We start from the raw sequence: 18,546 nt of genomic DNA, 5'->3' as shown, positions 1-18,546 counted from the left end.
GTCCGGTATAGTGAGCCCTTGGCTGCAGGCTCCCAAATGATCCCCCTCTTGCTTTGGGTGCAGTCTCTGGGCCTCCCAGCTGTATTCCTGCCTCTCCAAGATCAGTCCCCTGACCTATTCTCCTCAAAGAACTGGGATCCCTGACCCTAAAGGCAGCTTCTCAGTCCCAGGACCAGGGTCAGACCACAAAGGGAAAGACAGAGGAAACAAACCTTTTCACTTAAAATGTATTTTCAAGGCTCTATTTTGGCAACAGAGAAACTTATCCATTTAGGATTTCCACCCTCAAGGCATATGCCCGGATCATTGGGGTATGAACTACACAGTCCACCTCCCCTGCACCTGTAGATGACCATCACCTCTGCCTCCCACAGCTGCTATCCAGGGGATGTCAGTTTTTCCCATGGGCTTGAGGGCCCCCAAAGCCTGGAAAATTAAAATCAATTCGTATTATCTATTTGCAAAACCATTAAGATCTTTGAGGGCCACGAGCTGGGAAAGGACACATGAGAAGACTTCCTATCAATATGGGAGGAAAAAGAGAACCCCCGAACACTTACTTTGGAAGCTGTGAGCTCCAGCTTTAGGCCTATGTGGGCGAGGAACATCACAACAGTGACCACAGTGGGGGTTATAAACAGCAGCATGGTGTTCAGGCTTTGGATAAACCCAGTCTTCTCTATCAGTTTCCTTTCCTTGCTCCTAAGGTCTGAGAGATAAATGAGAAATGCCCCGAAGTTAGCCACACAAATGTTCACGAACACAGAGCACAAAGGAAATCCCCAGAGGGTGAGGGCATGGCCTACCACGATGCCCACAGGCTGCGGGCAGAAAGCCAGCTTTACTGCACCTTTAATTATTTTTGCAAATGGTTTCTCCCAGGTGTACATTTTAACCAGCTTAATGTAGGTGAGAACTTCGCTGGTCACACGGATGCGCTGGCCTCTGATCTCTGAGGTGTGTCTCTGTCTCTTCATAATCATGAGGGTCAGGAGCACCTGCAGTTGGGAGGCAGCAAGGGCATCTTTGGAGAAGGGCAGGAGAAGATTCCCGAAGGCAAACTGCAGATGCGGGTGGAACCTCTGGGTTTAACTGCGCTGCTACATCCACAGGCTCAGCTCCGGCCCAGCCAAAGGCTTTCGGACAGAAACCTCCTGAGGGCACCTGCCTCGCACATCCCGGGTCTTCTCTGTGCCGGGCCAAGCCAAGTGTGGCCGACTGAAGAGAAGGTTTTCTCCCTCTAACAATCACAGTCACCTTCTCAGAGGACTGAGGGAGGAAAACACTCCGTTTCAGTCATTCCGAGCACCTGGAATCCAAGAGTCGCTTCCTGTTTCACCTCATTTGATGTCACCTGAAATTTAAGCAGCGAATGTGCCCCTCCCCATTATCCGATGCTCAGCCAAATATTAAATGCTTCTTATGCTATTATTACATCGACACATTCTGGGCGAAAGAAAAGGAACACAAACCTCAGAGGCTTTCTATCCACCAAGGAAAGTGTGAGACAGATAACCCCTTAAAGAGAGCTATGAGGTGGACCTCAGACACCAGATTCACCTCTAATTTATGAGGTCACCATTGTGGCCAGAGAGCCGTGCGAGGTGGGAAATGAAGCTAAATCTTACCCACAGTGGAATAAACACTCAAGCAGAGTCAACATTTCCACTCAGAAGGGCCCCTGATTACAGAGCCCTGGCAGTTCTGGGGAATGTCCAACATTACCATCAGCGGTAAAGCCAGGAGGTAGCAAGAAGTGGCAATCAGCGTGGTGGGTCCGAGCGTGAGGTAGGAGGAGATGCAGGTGCAAATCAGTAAAAAACTGCTTATAATAGTCAGAGGACCATAGTACACTCCTTCAAACAGGTAGTTTACGTCGTTGTTGAAGAAACTGATGGCCTGTAAGACAGCAAGCCCAAGGTCACAGGTCTCATCTCTCTAGGTACCCAGAAGGGTTCAGGTCTTTGAAGGAGGCTCCTATGAGTGGGGAAGTCAGATTTGTGTGTGGTGAGGAGTGGGGGTACAGGGCGGTGTTTAGAGCTGCTCTCAGGAAGGAGAGGACATCAAACTGGCCTTGAAGGATGAATGGGATTTTCAACGGGCAGGGAGTGGAGGAGGCAGACATGCCTGGCGTGTTTGAGGACTGGAGGTTAACCCAGACTGGCGGGAAGGGAGGAAGCCAACCTAGGGCTGGAGGAGGGCCTGTGGGAGGAGGCGAGGCTGGAAAGTGGCTGATGTCAGGTTCCAAAGGGGGTTGGCTTGAGGGTAAGGAGCCAAAGCAGTGCCATCTTTTCTGAAAATCCAAATGTCTCTCATATAAAAGTCATCCACTTTTATAGACCAATAATGAACTCTCGGAAAGAGAAACTAAAAAAATAATCCCTTTACCATTGCAACAAAAAATTAAGATATTTAGGAATAAACTTAACCAAGGAGATAAAAGACCTGTAGTCAGAAAACCATAGGATATGATAAAAGAGATAAAAAAAAGATATAAACAAGTGGAAGAATATACCATATTCATTGATTGGAAGAATTAACATCATTAAAATGTTCATACTACCCAAAGCAATCTATAAATCCAATGCAATCCCAAATAAAATACCAATAGCATATTTCACAGATCTAGAACAAATACTCCAAAAATTTATATGGAACCAAAGGAGACCCCAAATAACCACAGCAATATTGAGAAAGAAGAACAAAGTTGGAGGGATCACAGTACCAGACATCAAGTTATACTACAAAACCACTGTAATCAGAACGACCTGGTACTGGCACAAGAACAGGCATATAGATCAATGGAACAGAACAGAGAACCCAGAAATCGACCCAAGCCATTACGCTCAATTAATATTTGACAATGGAGGCAAGAACATACAATGGAGTAAAAACAGTCTCTTCAATAAACAGTGTTGGGAAAATTGGACAGATACATGCAAAAAAATGAAACTAGACCACCAACTTACACTATACACAAGAATAAACTCAAAATGGATAAAAGACTTAACTGTAAGTCATGAAACCATAAAAATCCTAGAAGAAAACGTAGGCAGCAAAATATCAGACATCTCACATAGCAGAATTTTCACAGACACATTGCCTAGGGCAAGGGAAACAAAGGGAAAAATATACAAATGGGACTATATCAAACTAAAAAGCTTCTGCAGAGCAAAGGAAACCAGCATCAAAATGAAAAGGGAACCCACTGTCTGGGAGAGCATATTTGCCAATGATACATCTGATAAAGGGTTAATATCCAAAATATATAAAGTACTCATACAACTCAACAAAAGGGAGACAAACCATCCAATTAAAAAATGAGCAGAAGACCTGAATAGGCACTTCTCCAAAGAGGGCATACAGATGGCCAAGAGACATATGAAAAAATGCTCAACATCACTAATCATCAGAGATGCAAATTAAAACCACAATGAGGTATCACTCCACACCTGCCAGAATGGCTCCATCAACAAATCAACAAGTAACAAGTGCTGGCGAGGGTGTGAAGACAAGGGAACCCTAGTACACTGTTGGTAGGAATGCAGACTGGTGCAACCACTATGAAAAACAGTGTGGAGTTTCCTCAAAAAATTAAAAATGGACCTGCCATTTGACCCAGTGATCCCACCTCTAGGAATATATCTTAAGAAGCCTGAAACACTAATCAGAAAGAAGTTATGCACCCTTATGTTCATAGCAGCCTTACTTACAATAGCTAAGATCTGGAAACAGCCCAAGCGCCCATCAGTAGATGAGTGGATAAAAAAGCTGTGGTATCATTTACACTGTGGAATACTATGCAGCTGTAAAAAATGATCTTTTACCCTTTGGAACAGCATGGAGGGAACTGGAGAATATTATGCTAAGTGAAATAAGCCAATCAGAGAAAGACAAATATCACATGATCTTACTTATATGTGGGATCTAACAAACAAAATAGACCCAGAGACATTGAAACATGCAACAGACTGACATATTTCAAAGGGAAGATGGGGGGGCGAGATTAACCAAAGAACTTATATGCATATATGCATAACCTATGGACACAGACAATAGTACAGTGAGGGCCTGGGGAGGGGGCAGGAGCAGGGTGGAGGGCATCAATGGGGGGGGGGGGAAGGGAGACATCTTAATACTTTCAACAATAAAGATAATTTTTTTTAAAAAGTCATCCATGCTTCTCAAGCCATAGGAAAATAGGGAAATTGGAATTAAGTATATAAAATTCCAGTATCCCCCATGACTATGGGTCATAAATTGGCGCATCTTCCTCTCATCTCTGTCAATGTCTGTGTGCTGTTATGCTTCAGGGAGAGCAAGACCAGGAACTGACCCATTGGTCACCACAGCCAGGCAGCCCTAAGGAGCTTACTTTGCTGCAGATAAGAAAATGAACACCCAGAGAGGTTGTCTGTGATTTCTTTTCCCTAGGCGTTTTCCCTGAGCTGTAAAGTCCTCCCATACCCTCCAAGCAGGTGGAATGGATGCCCTTTCCAACATGCTGCATCCCCAGGGCCCGGAACCAGGCCCACTCCAGGGCAGGCCTCAATAACTACCTGTGGAACGAATGGAGGAATCCTAGCTAACCCTCTGAGTGCAGGTGGTATCTCCCTGGCTTGTTGTTGACCTGCTTTATGACCCCAGAGGCAGTGGTTGATGACCCCCTAAACCCCTAGGAAAGTGACATCTGGAGAGGCAGGAAAGGACACCCTGGCGCGCAGTCCCAGGCACTGACCTCTCCCGTGGTGATGTGCGTTACAGCCTTAAACCGTATTAGCTTCTCAAAGGCGAGGGAGGAGACGGCTGAACGAAATTGTATTCCCATGTACTGGCTAACAACCCAACACGCGGACAGACTCAGAGACTTCACACACTCAGTGAAAAACAAGGCCAAGCAGAGTCCTACTCCGTAGACAGTATTCCCATGCCACGCTTTGGAATATTCCAGGATCTTCGGTATAATCAGCATCTGAAACAAAACCCACGAGTTTGGATCATTCAGACCTTCCAATCCTTCCTTCAGGCAGCAAGTACCAAACATGGCTGCGCAAGGAACTTGGGCCAATGCGGGGTTTGTGGAAAGACTCAGACGGACTTGGGCCCAGTCCTGCCTCAGAAGGTCATACAGTCCAATGGAGGACACTTAATCCAACCGACCCAGATCCGAGCCCAGCTCCTCCGCCCCCCAGCTGGCCCCACCAGGAAACAGAACACACACACATACACACGGGCAATCAGGAGTTAACTGACGAGGTACTAAGGCATGGGCAGAATTTAAGAAACAGAACAGGGATGGCAGAGCCCCATGGAGCTGGTGAGAGCAGGGAAATGTTACCTCCCCAGACCTGGGGACCGAGGGGATGGCGAGGTTCCTGGAACCCAGGAAAAGAGTCCTAAAGAAAGGGCCCCTCACAGGAGTATGGTCCCCTCTGGTGAAGGAGAGGGAGGCAGCCAAGGAATGAATATTCTGCCCTGTCTTCCCTCCAGTCTCCCATTTGTAAAACCCCACCAGAAGCCAGAGGGCAGCGGGACCCATTCATGTGCTCCATACAGGTCACACTCTAGGAGCACAGGACAGCATGGACAGCAGACCTGGAGGGACAAATGGAGACTATCCAGCACACGAACGGTCACCCAAGGCACTGATCTCTGGTGTCTTCAACTGTTGTTCCTTCCTGACCTACATCATTCTCACAGCACTTCTGTTTTCTCTGGGGGACTGTCACCTGCCCCATTGCAAGCAGTCTAGGCTGGGTTGTCAATCTATGTACCCTCCCTCTGCTGACCAACAGGGACCCCAGCTGGGGCAATTGGCTCACTCTGCAATCAGATCTTGGGCTGAGGAACTGGAGGACCCCAAATAGTCACAACTGGTTCATCCCAACCATGGTACATGGAGGAGACCATTGGTTCCTGCCACCTACATTCCCAGGGTGCTCAGCCGTTTCTCAAAGCGACTAGCACGTACAGAGCCAGGCCGTGCTCTAAGTGCTTTATACTAACTCGCTTAACATCGCCCTATGTGTCAGGTGACGGTACGCTCTCCATTTTATGCGTGAGCATTTCCATGAAGTCTACCACTGAGCGTGCCGTGGGGTCCCACTATGAGCCAAGGCACAGACACATCGCCCAGAGTCACCCAGCACTTAAGGGGAAGGGCCAAGGTTTGAACCTAAACACTGGCTGCAGAACTCACACTCATGATCAGCTCTACTCCCCTCAAAAGAGCTAATTCCCCAATTCATGGCATGGACTCGAACGCGCCAATCTCGAAAGCCTGGAGCCTCCCATCTTACCCCGTCCCCCACTTACCGGCCCCAGCACACCCATGATGGAGAAGCAGCAGCCCAGGGAGATGGACATAATAACCCTTGTTCTTTGGAATCTCAGCATCGCTCGGAGCACTGAGGCTTTTTCAGTCCCGTGCCTTGAGACTTCTTCTTCCCAAAAGAGGCGAAGCCTTGGAAAGAGGAACATTGAGCCAACTGAAATCCCTTTGCACGTGTCGCCCAAATGTCCCAGGTCTTGTAGTGTAGGCTTCATTACAGAAATTTTCAAAGGTAACAAAGTAGAAGAGTATAGGGCGTCTCCCCCAAGCCTATTCCCCAGGTTAGAGAATTATCAACATCTGACATGTCTGTTTCACCTCTACTCCCCTCCACTTTTTTTTCTTTTTTTGATGCATTTCAAGCAAATCCCAGACATATCATTTCATCTCTCAAGGCTTCAGTGTGTATCTCTCCCAGATAAGCCTTTTAAAAAAAACTGCAGTAACCATGATAACAATAGTTAACAATTAATAGGTATATATTAATAACACAGTAACAATAATTCCCTAATGGTGTTGAATACCCAGTCTGTATTCAAATTCCTCTAATTATTTCAAAAATATGTTCTTACAGTTAGCTTGCCTAAATTAAGATACAAACAAGGTCCATATGTTATATTTATTTATTTTATTTTTTTATTGATTGATTTTTAGAGAGAAAGAGGCAGGAAAGAAATGGTGAGAGAGAGGGAGAGAAACATCGATTTGTTGTTCCACTGATTTATGCATTCACTGGTTGATTCTTGTATGCACCCTTCTTGGGGATTGAACCTGCAATCTTGGCATATAGGGGGCATGCAGGAGGCAGCTGATCGATGTTTCACTCTCACATCGATGTTTCTCTCTCCCTCTCCCTTGCTCTCTAAAAACCAATTTTTGAAAAAAAATGTTTAAAAAAAGAGCTTCGAGACTAGAGGGAGGCCTTTTGCTACAAAGGAAGAGGCGACAATCTTGGCTATCTCAGGATGGACCTTAGCATCTCTGGTCACCATCCCCCCAAGACATGGTCTTTAACCAACCCAGGAGCTTGCCCAACATGACTGTACCTCTTGCTGTTTTGGGCCGAGGTGTGGGATGCCGACGGAGGGGGGATGGTGCTCTCGTCTAAGCGTTTCTGCAGACCTCGGATCATGAATGGGTTGACCCACCACACCGTGAGGTAGGAGAGCAGGCCGGCATCATCCAGGGGGTGAGGGGAAGGGAACCTAGAAGTCACAGGCAATGTGGCCACCGTTAGCATGTGGCTCTAGAGGGGGACACAAAGTCCAGGTGAATTATAATAATGATAGAAAACCCACAGCGCGGTCAGCCGTAGGTGCAACAAAGTGTGTGCTTTTGTGACTGTTATTTGTGATGGTAAAAAATCAGAAACAACAAAAACAGGGGAGTGATTTTAAAAGAAGGAAGTGCGGCTGTCCATTCTGTGGGCATGTCCGAGGGAAGTGTCCAGGCAAAGTCGCCTTGGCTGCGCGGGCGGGTCTGCCCCGTGCCCCCAGGACTCACTGCGGCCTGCGGCGGAAGGGCAGCAGCTTCCTCCAGGTCCCAGGCTTCCCCGGAGCGGGGTCCCCCGCGGGCCCTGGGCTCCCAGGCTTCCGGGCCGGCTGGCTCCAGGGGCTGTCTTCAGGAGCGTATGTTTTCTGGGGAAAGAAAAGCCAAGAGCGTTGGCTTCAGACCTCAGAAATACCGCCCGGGGGAGCGTTAGACCAGCCAACCAAGGAGCATGGATCCTTCCACGTCAGCTTCCTAAAAGGCTTCCAGAGTCAGACAGAGAAAGACAAATACTTGTGGAATCTTAAAAAAAAAAAAAATAGCTCATAGACACAGAAAACAGATTGGTGGTTGCCGGAGGCAAGGCGGGCGGGCGGGCAAAATGTCAAAGATCAAAAGGCACAAACTTCCAGTCCCAAAGTAAAGAAGGGCTGGGGTGGAAACCAGCATGGCGACTGCAGTCACTCGGACTGGGCCGCACACCTGAAAGTTACTGAGAGAGGAAATCATAAAATTCTCATCATAAGAAAAAAAATGTGTTACTATGTATGGTGACGGGTGTTAACTGGACTTATTGTGGTAATCATTTCACAACATATACAAATACCGAATATTATGTTGTACACCTGAAACTAACATATTGTTATATGTCAGTTATATCTCAATACAAATGAATGAATGAATGAATGGCCACCAGACAGAAAATGAGCATTAAGCCAGGAGTCAGGACAACCAGGTCCCAGCCCTGGCCCTGCCCTGTAGTCACTAGGTGACTCTGGGCAGGTGGCTTCGCCTCCCTGGATTTTTATCCATCACCAAACAAGAAAAGAGGGTGCTATGGTGACTCACCCACAAAATGTGAGGCCATGTCACCTTCCGAGGATCAAACTACTAAAAAGAAGTCAATAATTAAACAAGTAAATCCCAAAACATTACATGATATTCTTTTGATAAAGTGGGAAAGAACTAGAATTAAAAAGAGATATATCATTTCTAGGACTTCATATAGAATCAATAATCTACCTTAAAAGCATAGCAAAGGATTGACAGGGGGAGGCTCAGGATAGTGGTTCCTTCAGGTGGTGGGGAGTTAGGGAAGGAGAACACCAACAGTCGGATGTGATTGTCAAGGTCCAAGTTGGCATGTTGGTGATGGGTTCACAGGTGCTTAGTGTATTATTAGAAGTAGATGCATAAATAGGTAATAGATGATTCATACATATGCAGAGCCATGAAAGTGCATCCTGACCAAAGGATTATGGTTCATTTCATTATAGAAGACCAAGGTCCACTAAAAAAAATCAAGGTTGAATAAATATGGGACAAAATTCCTTGAGCTAGTTCATGATCATTGAGAATGCCCTGCCAACTCAGCTTCCTGTGCTTTGATGCGAAGGAGATCTACTTACGTAGCTAAGTCCTGAAACCGTGTCATCACCCACATCCATGCCGAGATTCACCACACCACCAGAAGACCCAGGGACCCAGTATAACTTCCTCCTGGTCATTTTCAGTTGTCCTGCCAATTCTTTGTTTTCCAAAATCGGAGAATCTGAAAAAGCAACAGGTAGGAGCAGCTTAGATCCTGCAGGGGGCGTGTGGGGGCCTACGCAGGGTTGGGCCATTGTCACAGCCCCTGCTCTTCCCTCTGCTTGGAATGGACTTGGCTCTCTCTTTTTAAACATCTGCTCGGGCCTCAGTCTAACATCACTTAGGGAAACCTTCTCTAACTACCCACTCCCAATCCCACCACCTTGGGCCAGGTCAGTCTCCTTTGATACACCCAAGTCTGCTCATAAAACCATGCTTCTTCTGCCCTGGCCTGTGTGGCTCAGTTGGTTAGAGCATGGTCCAGTGCACCTAAGGGTTGCAGGTTCAATTCCCGGTTAGGACACATTACCCAGGCTGCAGGTTCAGTCCCTGGTTGGGGTGTGTAGGGGAGGTGACCGATCGGTGTTTCTCTCTCTCTCTGTCCCTCTCCTTCCTCTCTCTCTAAAATAAAAAAATAAAAATCCTCCGGTGAGGATTTTCTTAAAACCATGCTTCTTCTCTTATCCCAGTTTGTAATTGTACATTCATGTCAATCATTTGTTCAGAGTTCATTTCCTGCACTAAACAGAGGGCAAGGACATGTCTGCTTTGCTCACTATTGAATCCCTGGGGCCTGGGATAGGGCTAGGAGCATAGGTCAGATGTTCAATAAATAAATGACAAATGAATGGGTAAATAAGTGAAAGACATGCGATTTTGTCATTTTCTGATTCTTGGTTTTCAGACTCAAGGCAGTGGATCTGGGCACAACTTAGGAAACTTAAATAACCAAGGCATGTATTGGCTATCACAGTGTATTAATATGCTTTTTGTTTTTGCTTTCTGAGTATGTGATTCACTCCCAGAGCAGCCATTGCCTGGGGTAGGGGAAGGATGGTAATTAGAAATATTTCTGAAGGAATGGAAAGAGAAAGTGAGCCATGCAGCCAGCATCTGGGGTGTGACCAGTCCACAGGGCCTGTACTCAGAAGGGCCCCAGGCTCGGTTTCCTGCTCTGCCATCACCAACTTGAAATTCTTAACAATTTCTACAAGGAGCCCCACACGTCCTGGGCCCCACAAATTACGGCGTTGTCCTGGTGTTGGGATGCAGCTTTGGACGTTCACATGTGGGATTGTGCTTCAAGTAAACAGACTGGCAGGCAGCTGTTGTCTTGGGAGAAGATTCTCTCAATTCTTTTATCCCTCTCACCTCACTGTCTTTTAGCAAATCAGAGCCCGGTTTGGTGGGCTCAGTTTCTATAATTCTCCTCTAGAGCATACAAGGTAGATAGACTCCCCGGGTTGGACAAGGCCATGGGCTAGACTTGCCATGCGATGGTAGAAGTGGGCCTTTCAGGGCTGATGCAAAAGGAAAAATTGAGAAGGAGGTGTGTTAGGTTAAAGTCTTTGTTGAAGACTCTAGGAAGAGGCCAGTTTTCTGGCTCCTGTGCACCTGCCTTGCTCATAGCCACATTAAAGTAAAATTGGCATGACTCCTTAGAGAGAGGCCCTGGGGGGAGGGCCATGTTTACTGTTCTTCAGTGTATTCACTATGCAAAGCTTCCCAGCAGAGGGGAGGGGTTGGGGAGAGGGTGGAGTCAGCAAGTCTAGATGGCAAGTCATCACCCTCGCACTGGGCTATGCCCTTAGCATCTGCGTGTCACTAACCTCTCGTCCCAACTGGTGAGTGTAGTTCCAACACGAATACTACTTGACATTTTGTTTCATGCAAACGGGAGAATGAAACGTGAAAGATGAATGCTGACTGGATCTTCACTCACTTGCCAATGACATGAGTGACTGTGCTGAACAGTTTTCAAATATTGAAAGAATATTTCCTGTTTTTCGTGCTCTTCACAATGCTGCAGGCACCACTCACTGGTCAATTTCCCTTGCGTTATTAACATTTCCTGCATTGATTTCTTAAGCTTAGGCAATCAGCAAAATAATAACAAATCAAGCCCTGATTTGCAGCCTTTGCTGACTTCTGTGGTGAACAGATTCCCACCAGGGCTGATTTCAGGCTCCCAACATGACCGCTGGGTACGGAGTGTGGAGGGGGCGACGGGACAGCACTGTGTGGCACTTCTACAATGCAGGTCTGATGTGAGCAAATAACCCCAAAGTGCAAAACAAAGCCAAACAATCAGGAAGTCATAAATCTGGGGTATTCCCTTTGTCTCTGATGTAGTATATTTAGCTGTAAGTTTATATAATTTAATTTTCACGATGTTTGTATTTAACAACTGGGCTCACAATCCCTGAGAATTGGACACTGTCAGCAGACCACTGTCACCTCCCTCTGGAAACGGTGGGGCCTTTTTCTAAATCAGGGACATCTTTGTCCAACTCACTTCTAAGTGCTCTGTGGGCTCATGCTAGTTGTGCCCGGGGATCGCTTTCCTGGCTCCCCTGAGATGCAGATGGGAGCAAGACTGGCTGAAAGACTGGGCGAGGATCTTGCCACTGGGGCCCTATAGAGCACCTAGGCTGCAAATAAATGGCGCCAGCAGAAGTCAAGCAACCCTGGGAACACCACTAGGCCAGGAGCCAGCTGAAGAGCATCTTTTGAAGGCCTACGCAAGACCCTCCAATGACAGTGGGGCAGGCAGTGACCAGGTGGACAGAAGGTGTCATTTGGAAAAGCTGAGGAGCAGAGGACACTGCCCAGGACCCTGACTCTTCCTCTGCCTGGTAACAGCTACAAGGCTGAGCCTTTCCTGAGCATCACTCCAAGGAGCTATTTCAGTGACTGGGTTTAACAAGATCTTAAAATGGTAAGCAGGCATAAACGTTTACTTTCTCCTCATTAAGCAGCAAGTAGGTTTTCGTGAGGAAGAGCAGATTCTTCCAAATCAAGAAGTTCGACTTCCTCTCACCTTTCAGCTATTGTATGGTTTGTCAACCTGGTTTATTTAGACTCACCGACAAAGAGAGGCAGTGAGGGTGTTGAAGGTGGGACTACGCAGAACTGGTCCAGGGAACGAATACTAGAAAAAAGTAAACCATATGAAAATTAGGGAAATGCAAATATGCACAATGGCTATGTTTGTAGAACACCAACTGCTCCTGGCAATGTAGCTGGAGCCCAGCGACACTTCAGCTTGGGCGGCCTTCCAGTGCCCTGAGGCGCACCTCAGCTTTCTGGGCCAGCGAGGAGCGTTCCCTGTAGAACTTCCTTAGGCAGTCCTTGCGAAATTCCCTGGCCTCCCAGCTTCCTCTTAGGAAGACATCAGAGCTGATGTTCATTCACTCTAATTAGTGGCAGGGTCATCACTGTGGTTGGGGTGGGGACCAGGGCGTGACTGGGAATGAAGCAGAGAAGCAAGGGGCTTCCAGCCTTGTGTTCTCCCATCGCCAGGGGGCCAACTTCCTGGTTACTAACTTGGATTAGACACAGGCTATTTGCATGTGGTGAAATGGCCTGTGAACAGAACGGGGACTACTGGAGCAAGGCGAACTGTGGCCAGTGTCCAAGGCCAGAAGGTGCCAGAGGATAGAGAAGGTGCCCAGGGCAGTGGGGCGGAGGCACCTGCCAGCTGGGCCCTGAAGATGGTTGAGACCAGCCCTTTCTCCTCCTGGACCTCCCTGTCCTGGCGGTTCACTCCCTGTGCTGGCTACCGCCCGGCTCCTAGAATGATTTCCTCTACTGGTTCCACTAGCTTCTGGAGGCCACTGCTGGCCACTTGTAGGCTGCTGAGTCCCGACATCCCAGCACCCGGACCCTTCCTCTGTAACAAGGGACCTTTGCTCTAGTCCTAATCTCCGCCGAGAACAGTCTCCTGTCGGCTCCTCGCACAGCCCGTGCATTCCTGCTGTTCAGGTCTCACTCAGCTCCAGCCCCATCTCCTCTGAGTGGCCTTCCTAGCTAATATTCTACTCCCACCCCCGTCACCTGCTACTTAGTTTCCCATTATATTTTCTTTAGGTATCACTTTCTGACTTGTCATTTCTTTCTCTGTTGGCTTATTTATTTTCTGCCAACCTCCCTAGAGTGTAAGCTCTTTGAGATCCAGGGACTTGTCCATCTTGTTGGTGAATGTATCTGTGAATCTAGAATAGTGCCGGTGCAGAGCAGAAGCTTAGCTAATGTCTGACGGCTGAATGAGTGGAGTAGACACAGAGTCTGTTAAAGAAGGAGAGCCACGTGGTCACTAAAGACCTGATGTCTAGATTCTTGATGTTCACCCAAGTGGACTGGCACATCCCATCACAGAGATACACTGAGAGGATGGAAAGAAAGTGCTCATCAAGCAAGTGACCTAAGCACGGACCCATTCCCACCCCATACCTCCTGTCGTGCGGTATGAAATCGTATTTAAAAAAATAAATCCAGCTGGACCTCACCCTTGGAAAAGCAGACTTTGGTGTGCATCTTGGTCCTGCCCAAACACACCCAACCCCAGAAGAGAGAACAACATGCCAGCCCAGCAGAGGGAACCACAAGCCATGCATTGTTGATAGCTCCAAACAGGGTACTCAAGGCCAGTCACAAAGAGCATCTGACATTGGCCTGTACCACATAGAAACAAACCCACATAGGCAGTCAGAATGGGTAGACAAAAAAAACAACACACACACAAAAAAACCAAGCTCCAAATGAAAGAACAAGAGAAGTCTCCAGAAAAAAAGCTCAATGAAATGGAGATAATCAATCTATCAGATATAGAGTTCAGAATACTGATTGTAAGGATGCTCAGCAGCATCAGAAAAGATATGGAAACTATGAAGGATGACATAGCAGAAATAAAGAATACATTGGAAGGAATAAACAGCAGATTAGAAGAAGCTGAGGATCAGATTAGTGAATTAGAAGGCAGAGTAGAAAAAAATCACTCAATCAGAGATCCAAAAAGAAAAAGAAAAAAATTAAAACAGGAGGACAGCCTGGCCAGGTGTGGCTCAACGGCTGAGCATTGACCTAGGATCCAGGAGATAGCAGTTCTATTCCTGGTCAGGGCACTTGCCTGGGTTGTGGGTTTGATCCCCAGTCAGGGGTGTGCAGGAGGCAGCCGATCAATGATAACTCTCTCATCAACTCTTTCTCCTCTCCCTTCCTCTCTCTGAAACCAATAAATATTTTTTTTTTAATTTTAAAAAATAATTTAAAAAAATAAATAATACACCCCAAAGTTTGTAAGATGGTTTTTTGAACTTTCCTGTTAAAACACTGGGAGCCTTGCCCTGGCTGGTTTGGCTCAGTGGTTAGAACATCCGCCTGAGCACTAAAGGGTCCCGGGTTCGATTCCCAGTCAAGGGCACGTACCTCTGTTGCAGGTTTGATACCTGGCCCTGGTTGGGGCAGGTGTGGGAAGCAACCAATTGATGTTGTCCCTCAAATGTCGATGTTTCTCTCCTCCCCCTCCAAAAAAAATCAATGGGGAAAAAATATCCTCGGGTAAGGATTTAAAAAAACACAAAACACTGGGAGCTTCAAAATATGGGCCCCTTCCCCCTCCTCCCCCTGTAACCTTGGAGAGGCCTTGATGAAGGTAAGCCCTTGTGGTCCTGGGCCATGCATATTTATCTCTGCATGGCCCCCAGCGTCTATCAAAGGCCAAGGCACACAGTACACATCCAGAGAACTGACCCAGAGCTTGCTGATTATATCCAGCAGCTTCAGTGAAATCATTTGGTCTGGCCCTGCCAAGGCCTCACCAAAGAGAAGCAGTTCCAGCCATCACATTAGGGGTGAGTTCATTAAGTGTTTGACCAAATATAACTGGCTAATTTTTAGGTTGATAATTTTGTATGGCCCACGAATGATGTTAGAAATAGCCAAATGGCCCTTGGCAGAAAAAAGGTTCCCCACTGATTTAAACCTTTGCATTCTATTTGTCACACAGCAGCCAAAACAACCTTTTGATGACATAAACCAGGTAATGTTATCCTGCAGCTTGAAGCCTCCAGTGCCTTGTGTCAGGCTAAGAGTGACCCCAACTCCTTCCCAGGGCCTCCTACCCTCTATAGTCTGACTCCACTGAATCTCTTATCTCCTTGGTAAGCACATTCCAGGAGCAGGTTCCTCAGACATCCTAAATACATTCCAGCCACACTGTTTTTGCAACTGTCGCTTCTTCTGCCTGGAATAGTGCTCTTCCTGCTCCCACCCCTGACCTTTGCATTGCTGCCTCCTCATAGTACCAAGCTCAGTTCAAGTGCAAGGCCGTCCCTGGCCATCTATCTGAAGGACTTTCGCTGTCCACAATTACTTTTCTTCCTTATTGTTCCCGCCACTAGAATGTCAGCTCCAGAAAAGCAGGAACCTTGTCTGTCCTGTTCATTGACGTATTCCCCAGCATCTAAAATAATATCCAGCACCTAGTAGGTATTCAGAAGAGATCTGTTTCGGGAATGAATAACAGAAAGTGGGATGACGTCAGAGAAAGAGCTTTAGGCGGGTGCGTCTCCCACAGCACCTGATACACCTGCCACGTCCTCTCCCTTGTCTATTGCACACACAGAGACATACAGTTCCATCTGCCCTGTGTCAGACTCACCATCCATGGGGCTGTCCCCCTGGCCAAGCAGCACTTGAGGGTAGGACCTGCTTTATGTTACCCTCTCTGGCCCTAGGAGCATGGCTGGACTTCAGATTTGGGGGAATTTCCCCCTTTGCCACCTACAGTCAAATCTGAGTCAAAGCTCAGCATGAAGAAGCCAAATCTGAGATAATTCAAGCAATGAAATACATGATATGATTGGGTTGTAACCATTAAAAATATATTCATGGGTCCATATTAACAGATATAAATAATTAAATAAGTAAATAAATGAGGGAGATGAGGCAGCTTTATCTTACAGTAGAATTCCAATGAATAAATGTAGATTTAACGGCCCACAAGGTATCTATGGCTTACAGAGAGAAAAACAGCAATTTACAGAGGAGAAACCTGGCAAACACCACCTCCAAGTAATCAAGGTAAAAATCGCCATTAACAAGATAATTCGCCGTCATGTATTAGTAAGAAGGCCACATTTCTTCTGTGGCCTTCCTGCCAAAAATACCTATGGTTGATATAATCATGAGAAATCAGATAAACCCAAACTGAGAGACATTCTACAACATAACAGACCAAAACACTTTAAAAGTCCCAAGGTTTTAAAAGAAAAAAAAATTATTGAGGAGACATCACAACTATAAATAAAAAGTGAGATCCTGGACGGGCAAAAAAGGACATTAGCGAGAAAACTGGCAAGATTGAAATCAGGTCTATAGATTAGACAACAGTGACGCTAGTTTTTTGGTGGTTAATTGAACATGATTTTGTGAGATGATTACAGTGGCAGCTGAGCGAAGGGTGTTTGAGGCCTCTGTAGTATGTTCTTGTAACGCTTTTGCACATCTAAGCTCAGTTCTAATTACGGGTTACAAACATTCCTTCAGAACACGGCAGCGGGGATCGCTGTGGGAGCCAGGCCAAGGCCAAGCAGGCGCGCGGGCCTGGAGAGGACAGTCGCACAGCCGCCTCTGCGCTTCTTTTCGCGTAATTACGGCGCGCGCTTTTCCCCGCGGCTCCGCGGACAGGCAGCGCGCAGACGCGGTGATTCAGTTTGGGCCCGGCCGTGCGTGCGGGGGGGCGGGGCGGGCCGTGCGTGCGGGGGGGCGGGGCGGGCCGTGCGTGCGGGGGGGCGGGGCGGGCCGTGCGTGCGGGGGGGGCGGGGCGGGCCGTGCGCGGAGCCGGAAGTGCGGGGGCGCTGGAGGCTCGGAGCTCCGGGCTGGGGCTCAGGCGCGCGGAGCGGCGCGCTTGGCTCGGTCGGACGTCCTGGGCCCGGACGGCCGCCGCCATGTCGTCGGTGAGCCCCATCCAGATCCCCAGCCGCCTGCCGCTGCTGCTCACCCACGAGGGCGTGCTGCTGCCCGGCTCCACCATGCGCACCAGCGTGGACTCGGCCCGCAACCTGCAGCTGGTGCGGAGCCGCCTGCTCAAGGGCACGTCGCTGCAGAGCACCATCCTGGGCGTCATCCCCAACACGCCCGACCCGGCCAGCGACGCGCAGGACCTGCCGCCGCTGCACAGGTAGGCGGGCGGGCCGGCTCTGGGCGCCGCGGCCCGGTTCTGCCTCCTAAGCGTGACATGGGGTGACCGGTGTCGCTCGCGGCCGTTCAGCGGGATAGTGGGGCGGCGGCGAGCGGCTGCAGGGAACTGTCACTGTTAACAATGTGATCTGAACCCTGCGCGCCCGCGGGGCCTGCCTCTGCCGGCCGCCCCGCTCTTCCTGCCCCCGTCCTCCGCGTCACTGTTGACCTCCTCACTGCGACACTTGCTACTCTGCACGTTTTCTGCTCTTCCTACCCCATCCTACGCCGCACGAGCCTCGGTTACCTCGGGGTGCCCCTGGCGCACGCCCTGCGCGCCCCTCGCCTCCCCTCACTCCCTGTTGTCCCTCCTGAAGGGCCTTCCCTGCTCGCGGGCGCCCTTGGGAGCTTTCCTGCTCCCCGCCTCTGCCCCTTTCCTGACACCTCCAGGCCTCACGCTTACCCAGAGGCTACCCTACCCGCCCTGGCCCGAATCGCGTGACTAGGGTGAGAGACAGCCCGCGCCGGTGACCTTCCTGCTGGGTGGGGACAGGTGTGCCGTGAGGGTTCCCGCGACCGCGTGCGTGGTGGGCCCGGGCCCTGCTCCGCAGGCGGGAGCGCTGGCCAGACTGTGACCACCAGCCACCTGTGGCCATCCGGACTGTGACCGCCAGCCACCTGTGGCCATCCGGACTGTGACCGCCAGCCACCTGTGGCCATCCGGACTGTGACCGCCAGCCACCTGTGGCCATCGAGCTGTCCTCCAGATTGACCAATTGTCCCGTTGGCTGGGGACTCTCCTGGTTTTGGTACTGAAAGTCCTATGTCCCAGACAAACCCCTCACCCTCACTGTGCTTCAAGTGTACAAAACACATTAGATTTTGAAAACTTTTCACTTTATAATGTGAGCACTAAAATTACATATGTGGCTCGCATTATATTTCTGTTGATTATGCTGTATATGGTTCTCACTCAGTAAATGCTGTTGCTACCTTCAGAATCACTCCCAGGCCCTGCCTCCTGTCCTTAAGGCCCCTGGAGCTGTTTCCAGCTTAGAGCCCCTCCTTCACCTGCAGTTACCCTCTCTTAAAACTGGGGCTTCCTGACCCAGTGGACTTCAGGAGGGTTAGGAAAGCCTTATTTTTATCCAAAACCTTGTGACTGCATACATTTT

The 18,546-nt window shown here is 48.6% G+C and overlaps 2 protein-coding genes across 2 annotated transcripts in view; one reads left to right on the top strand and one right to left on the bottom strand.

Annotated features, from left to right (window-relative positions):
- ABCC11 (ATP binding cassette subfamily C member 11) overlaps window positions 1–9,327 on the bottom strand; it is a gene marked incomplete at its 5' end in the record, with an annotated part of 37,817 nt that extends 28,490 nt beyond the window's left edge. Inside the window, 8 exons of the mRNA XM_081119077.1 lie at window positions 561–709; window positions 851–998; window positions 1,726–1,899; window positions 4,739–4,972; window positions 6,316–6,463; window positions 7,378–7,536; window positions 7,835–7,968; window positions 9,229–9,327. Coding sequence (XP_080975203.1) covers window positions 561–709; window positions 851–998; window positions 1,726–1,899; window positions 4,739–4,972; window positions 6,316–6,463; window positions 7,378–7,536; window positions 7,835–7,968; window positions 9,229–9,327 — 1,245 coding nt within the window. The remainder of the gene's footprint in view (window positions 1–560; window positions 710–850; window positions 999–1,725; window positions 1,900–4,738; window positions 4,973–6,315; window positions 6,464–7,377; window positions 7,537–7,834; window positions 7,969–9,228) is intronic.
- Window positions 9,328–17,009: 7,682 nt separating this feature from the next.
- LONP2 (lon peptidase 2, peroxisomal) overlaps window positions 17,010–18,546 on the top strand; it is a 52,078-nt gene continuing 50,541 nt past the window's right edge. The window contains exon 1 of the mRNA XM_081119733.1: window positions 17,010–17,372. Within this exon, the coding sequence (XP_080975859.1) occupies window positions 17,140–17,372 (233 nt within the window). The 5' untranslated portion in view covers window positions 17,010–17,139. The remainder of the gene's footprint in view (window positions 17,373–18,546) is intronic.

This window comes from Miniopterus schreibersii (assembly GCF_964146895.1).
Source record: "Miniopterus schreibersii genome assembly, chromosome: 18".
Classification (NCBI taxonomy): Eukaryota; Metazoa; Chordata; class Mammalia; order Chiroptera; family Miniopteridae; genus Miniopterus; species Miniopterus schreibersii.
This window is presented reverse-complemented; position numbering and strand designations above follow the sequence as displayed.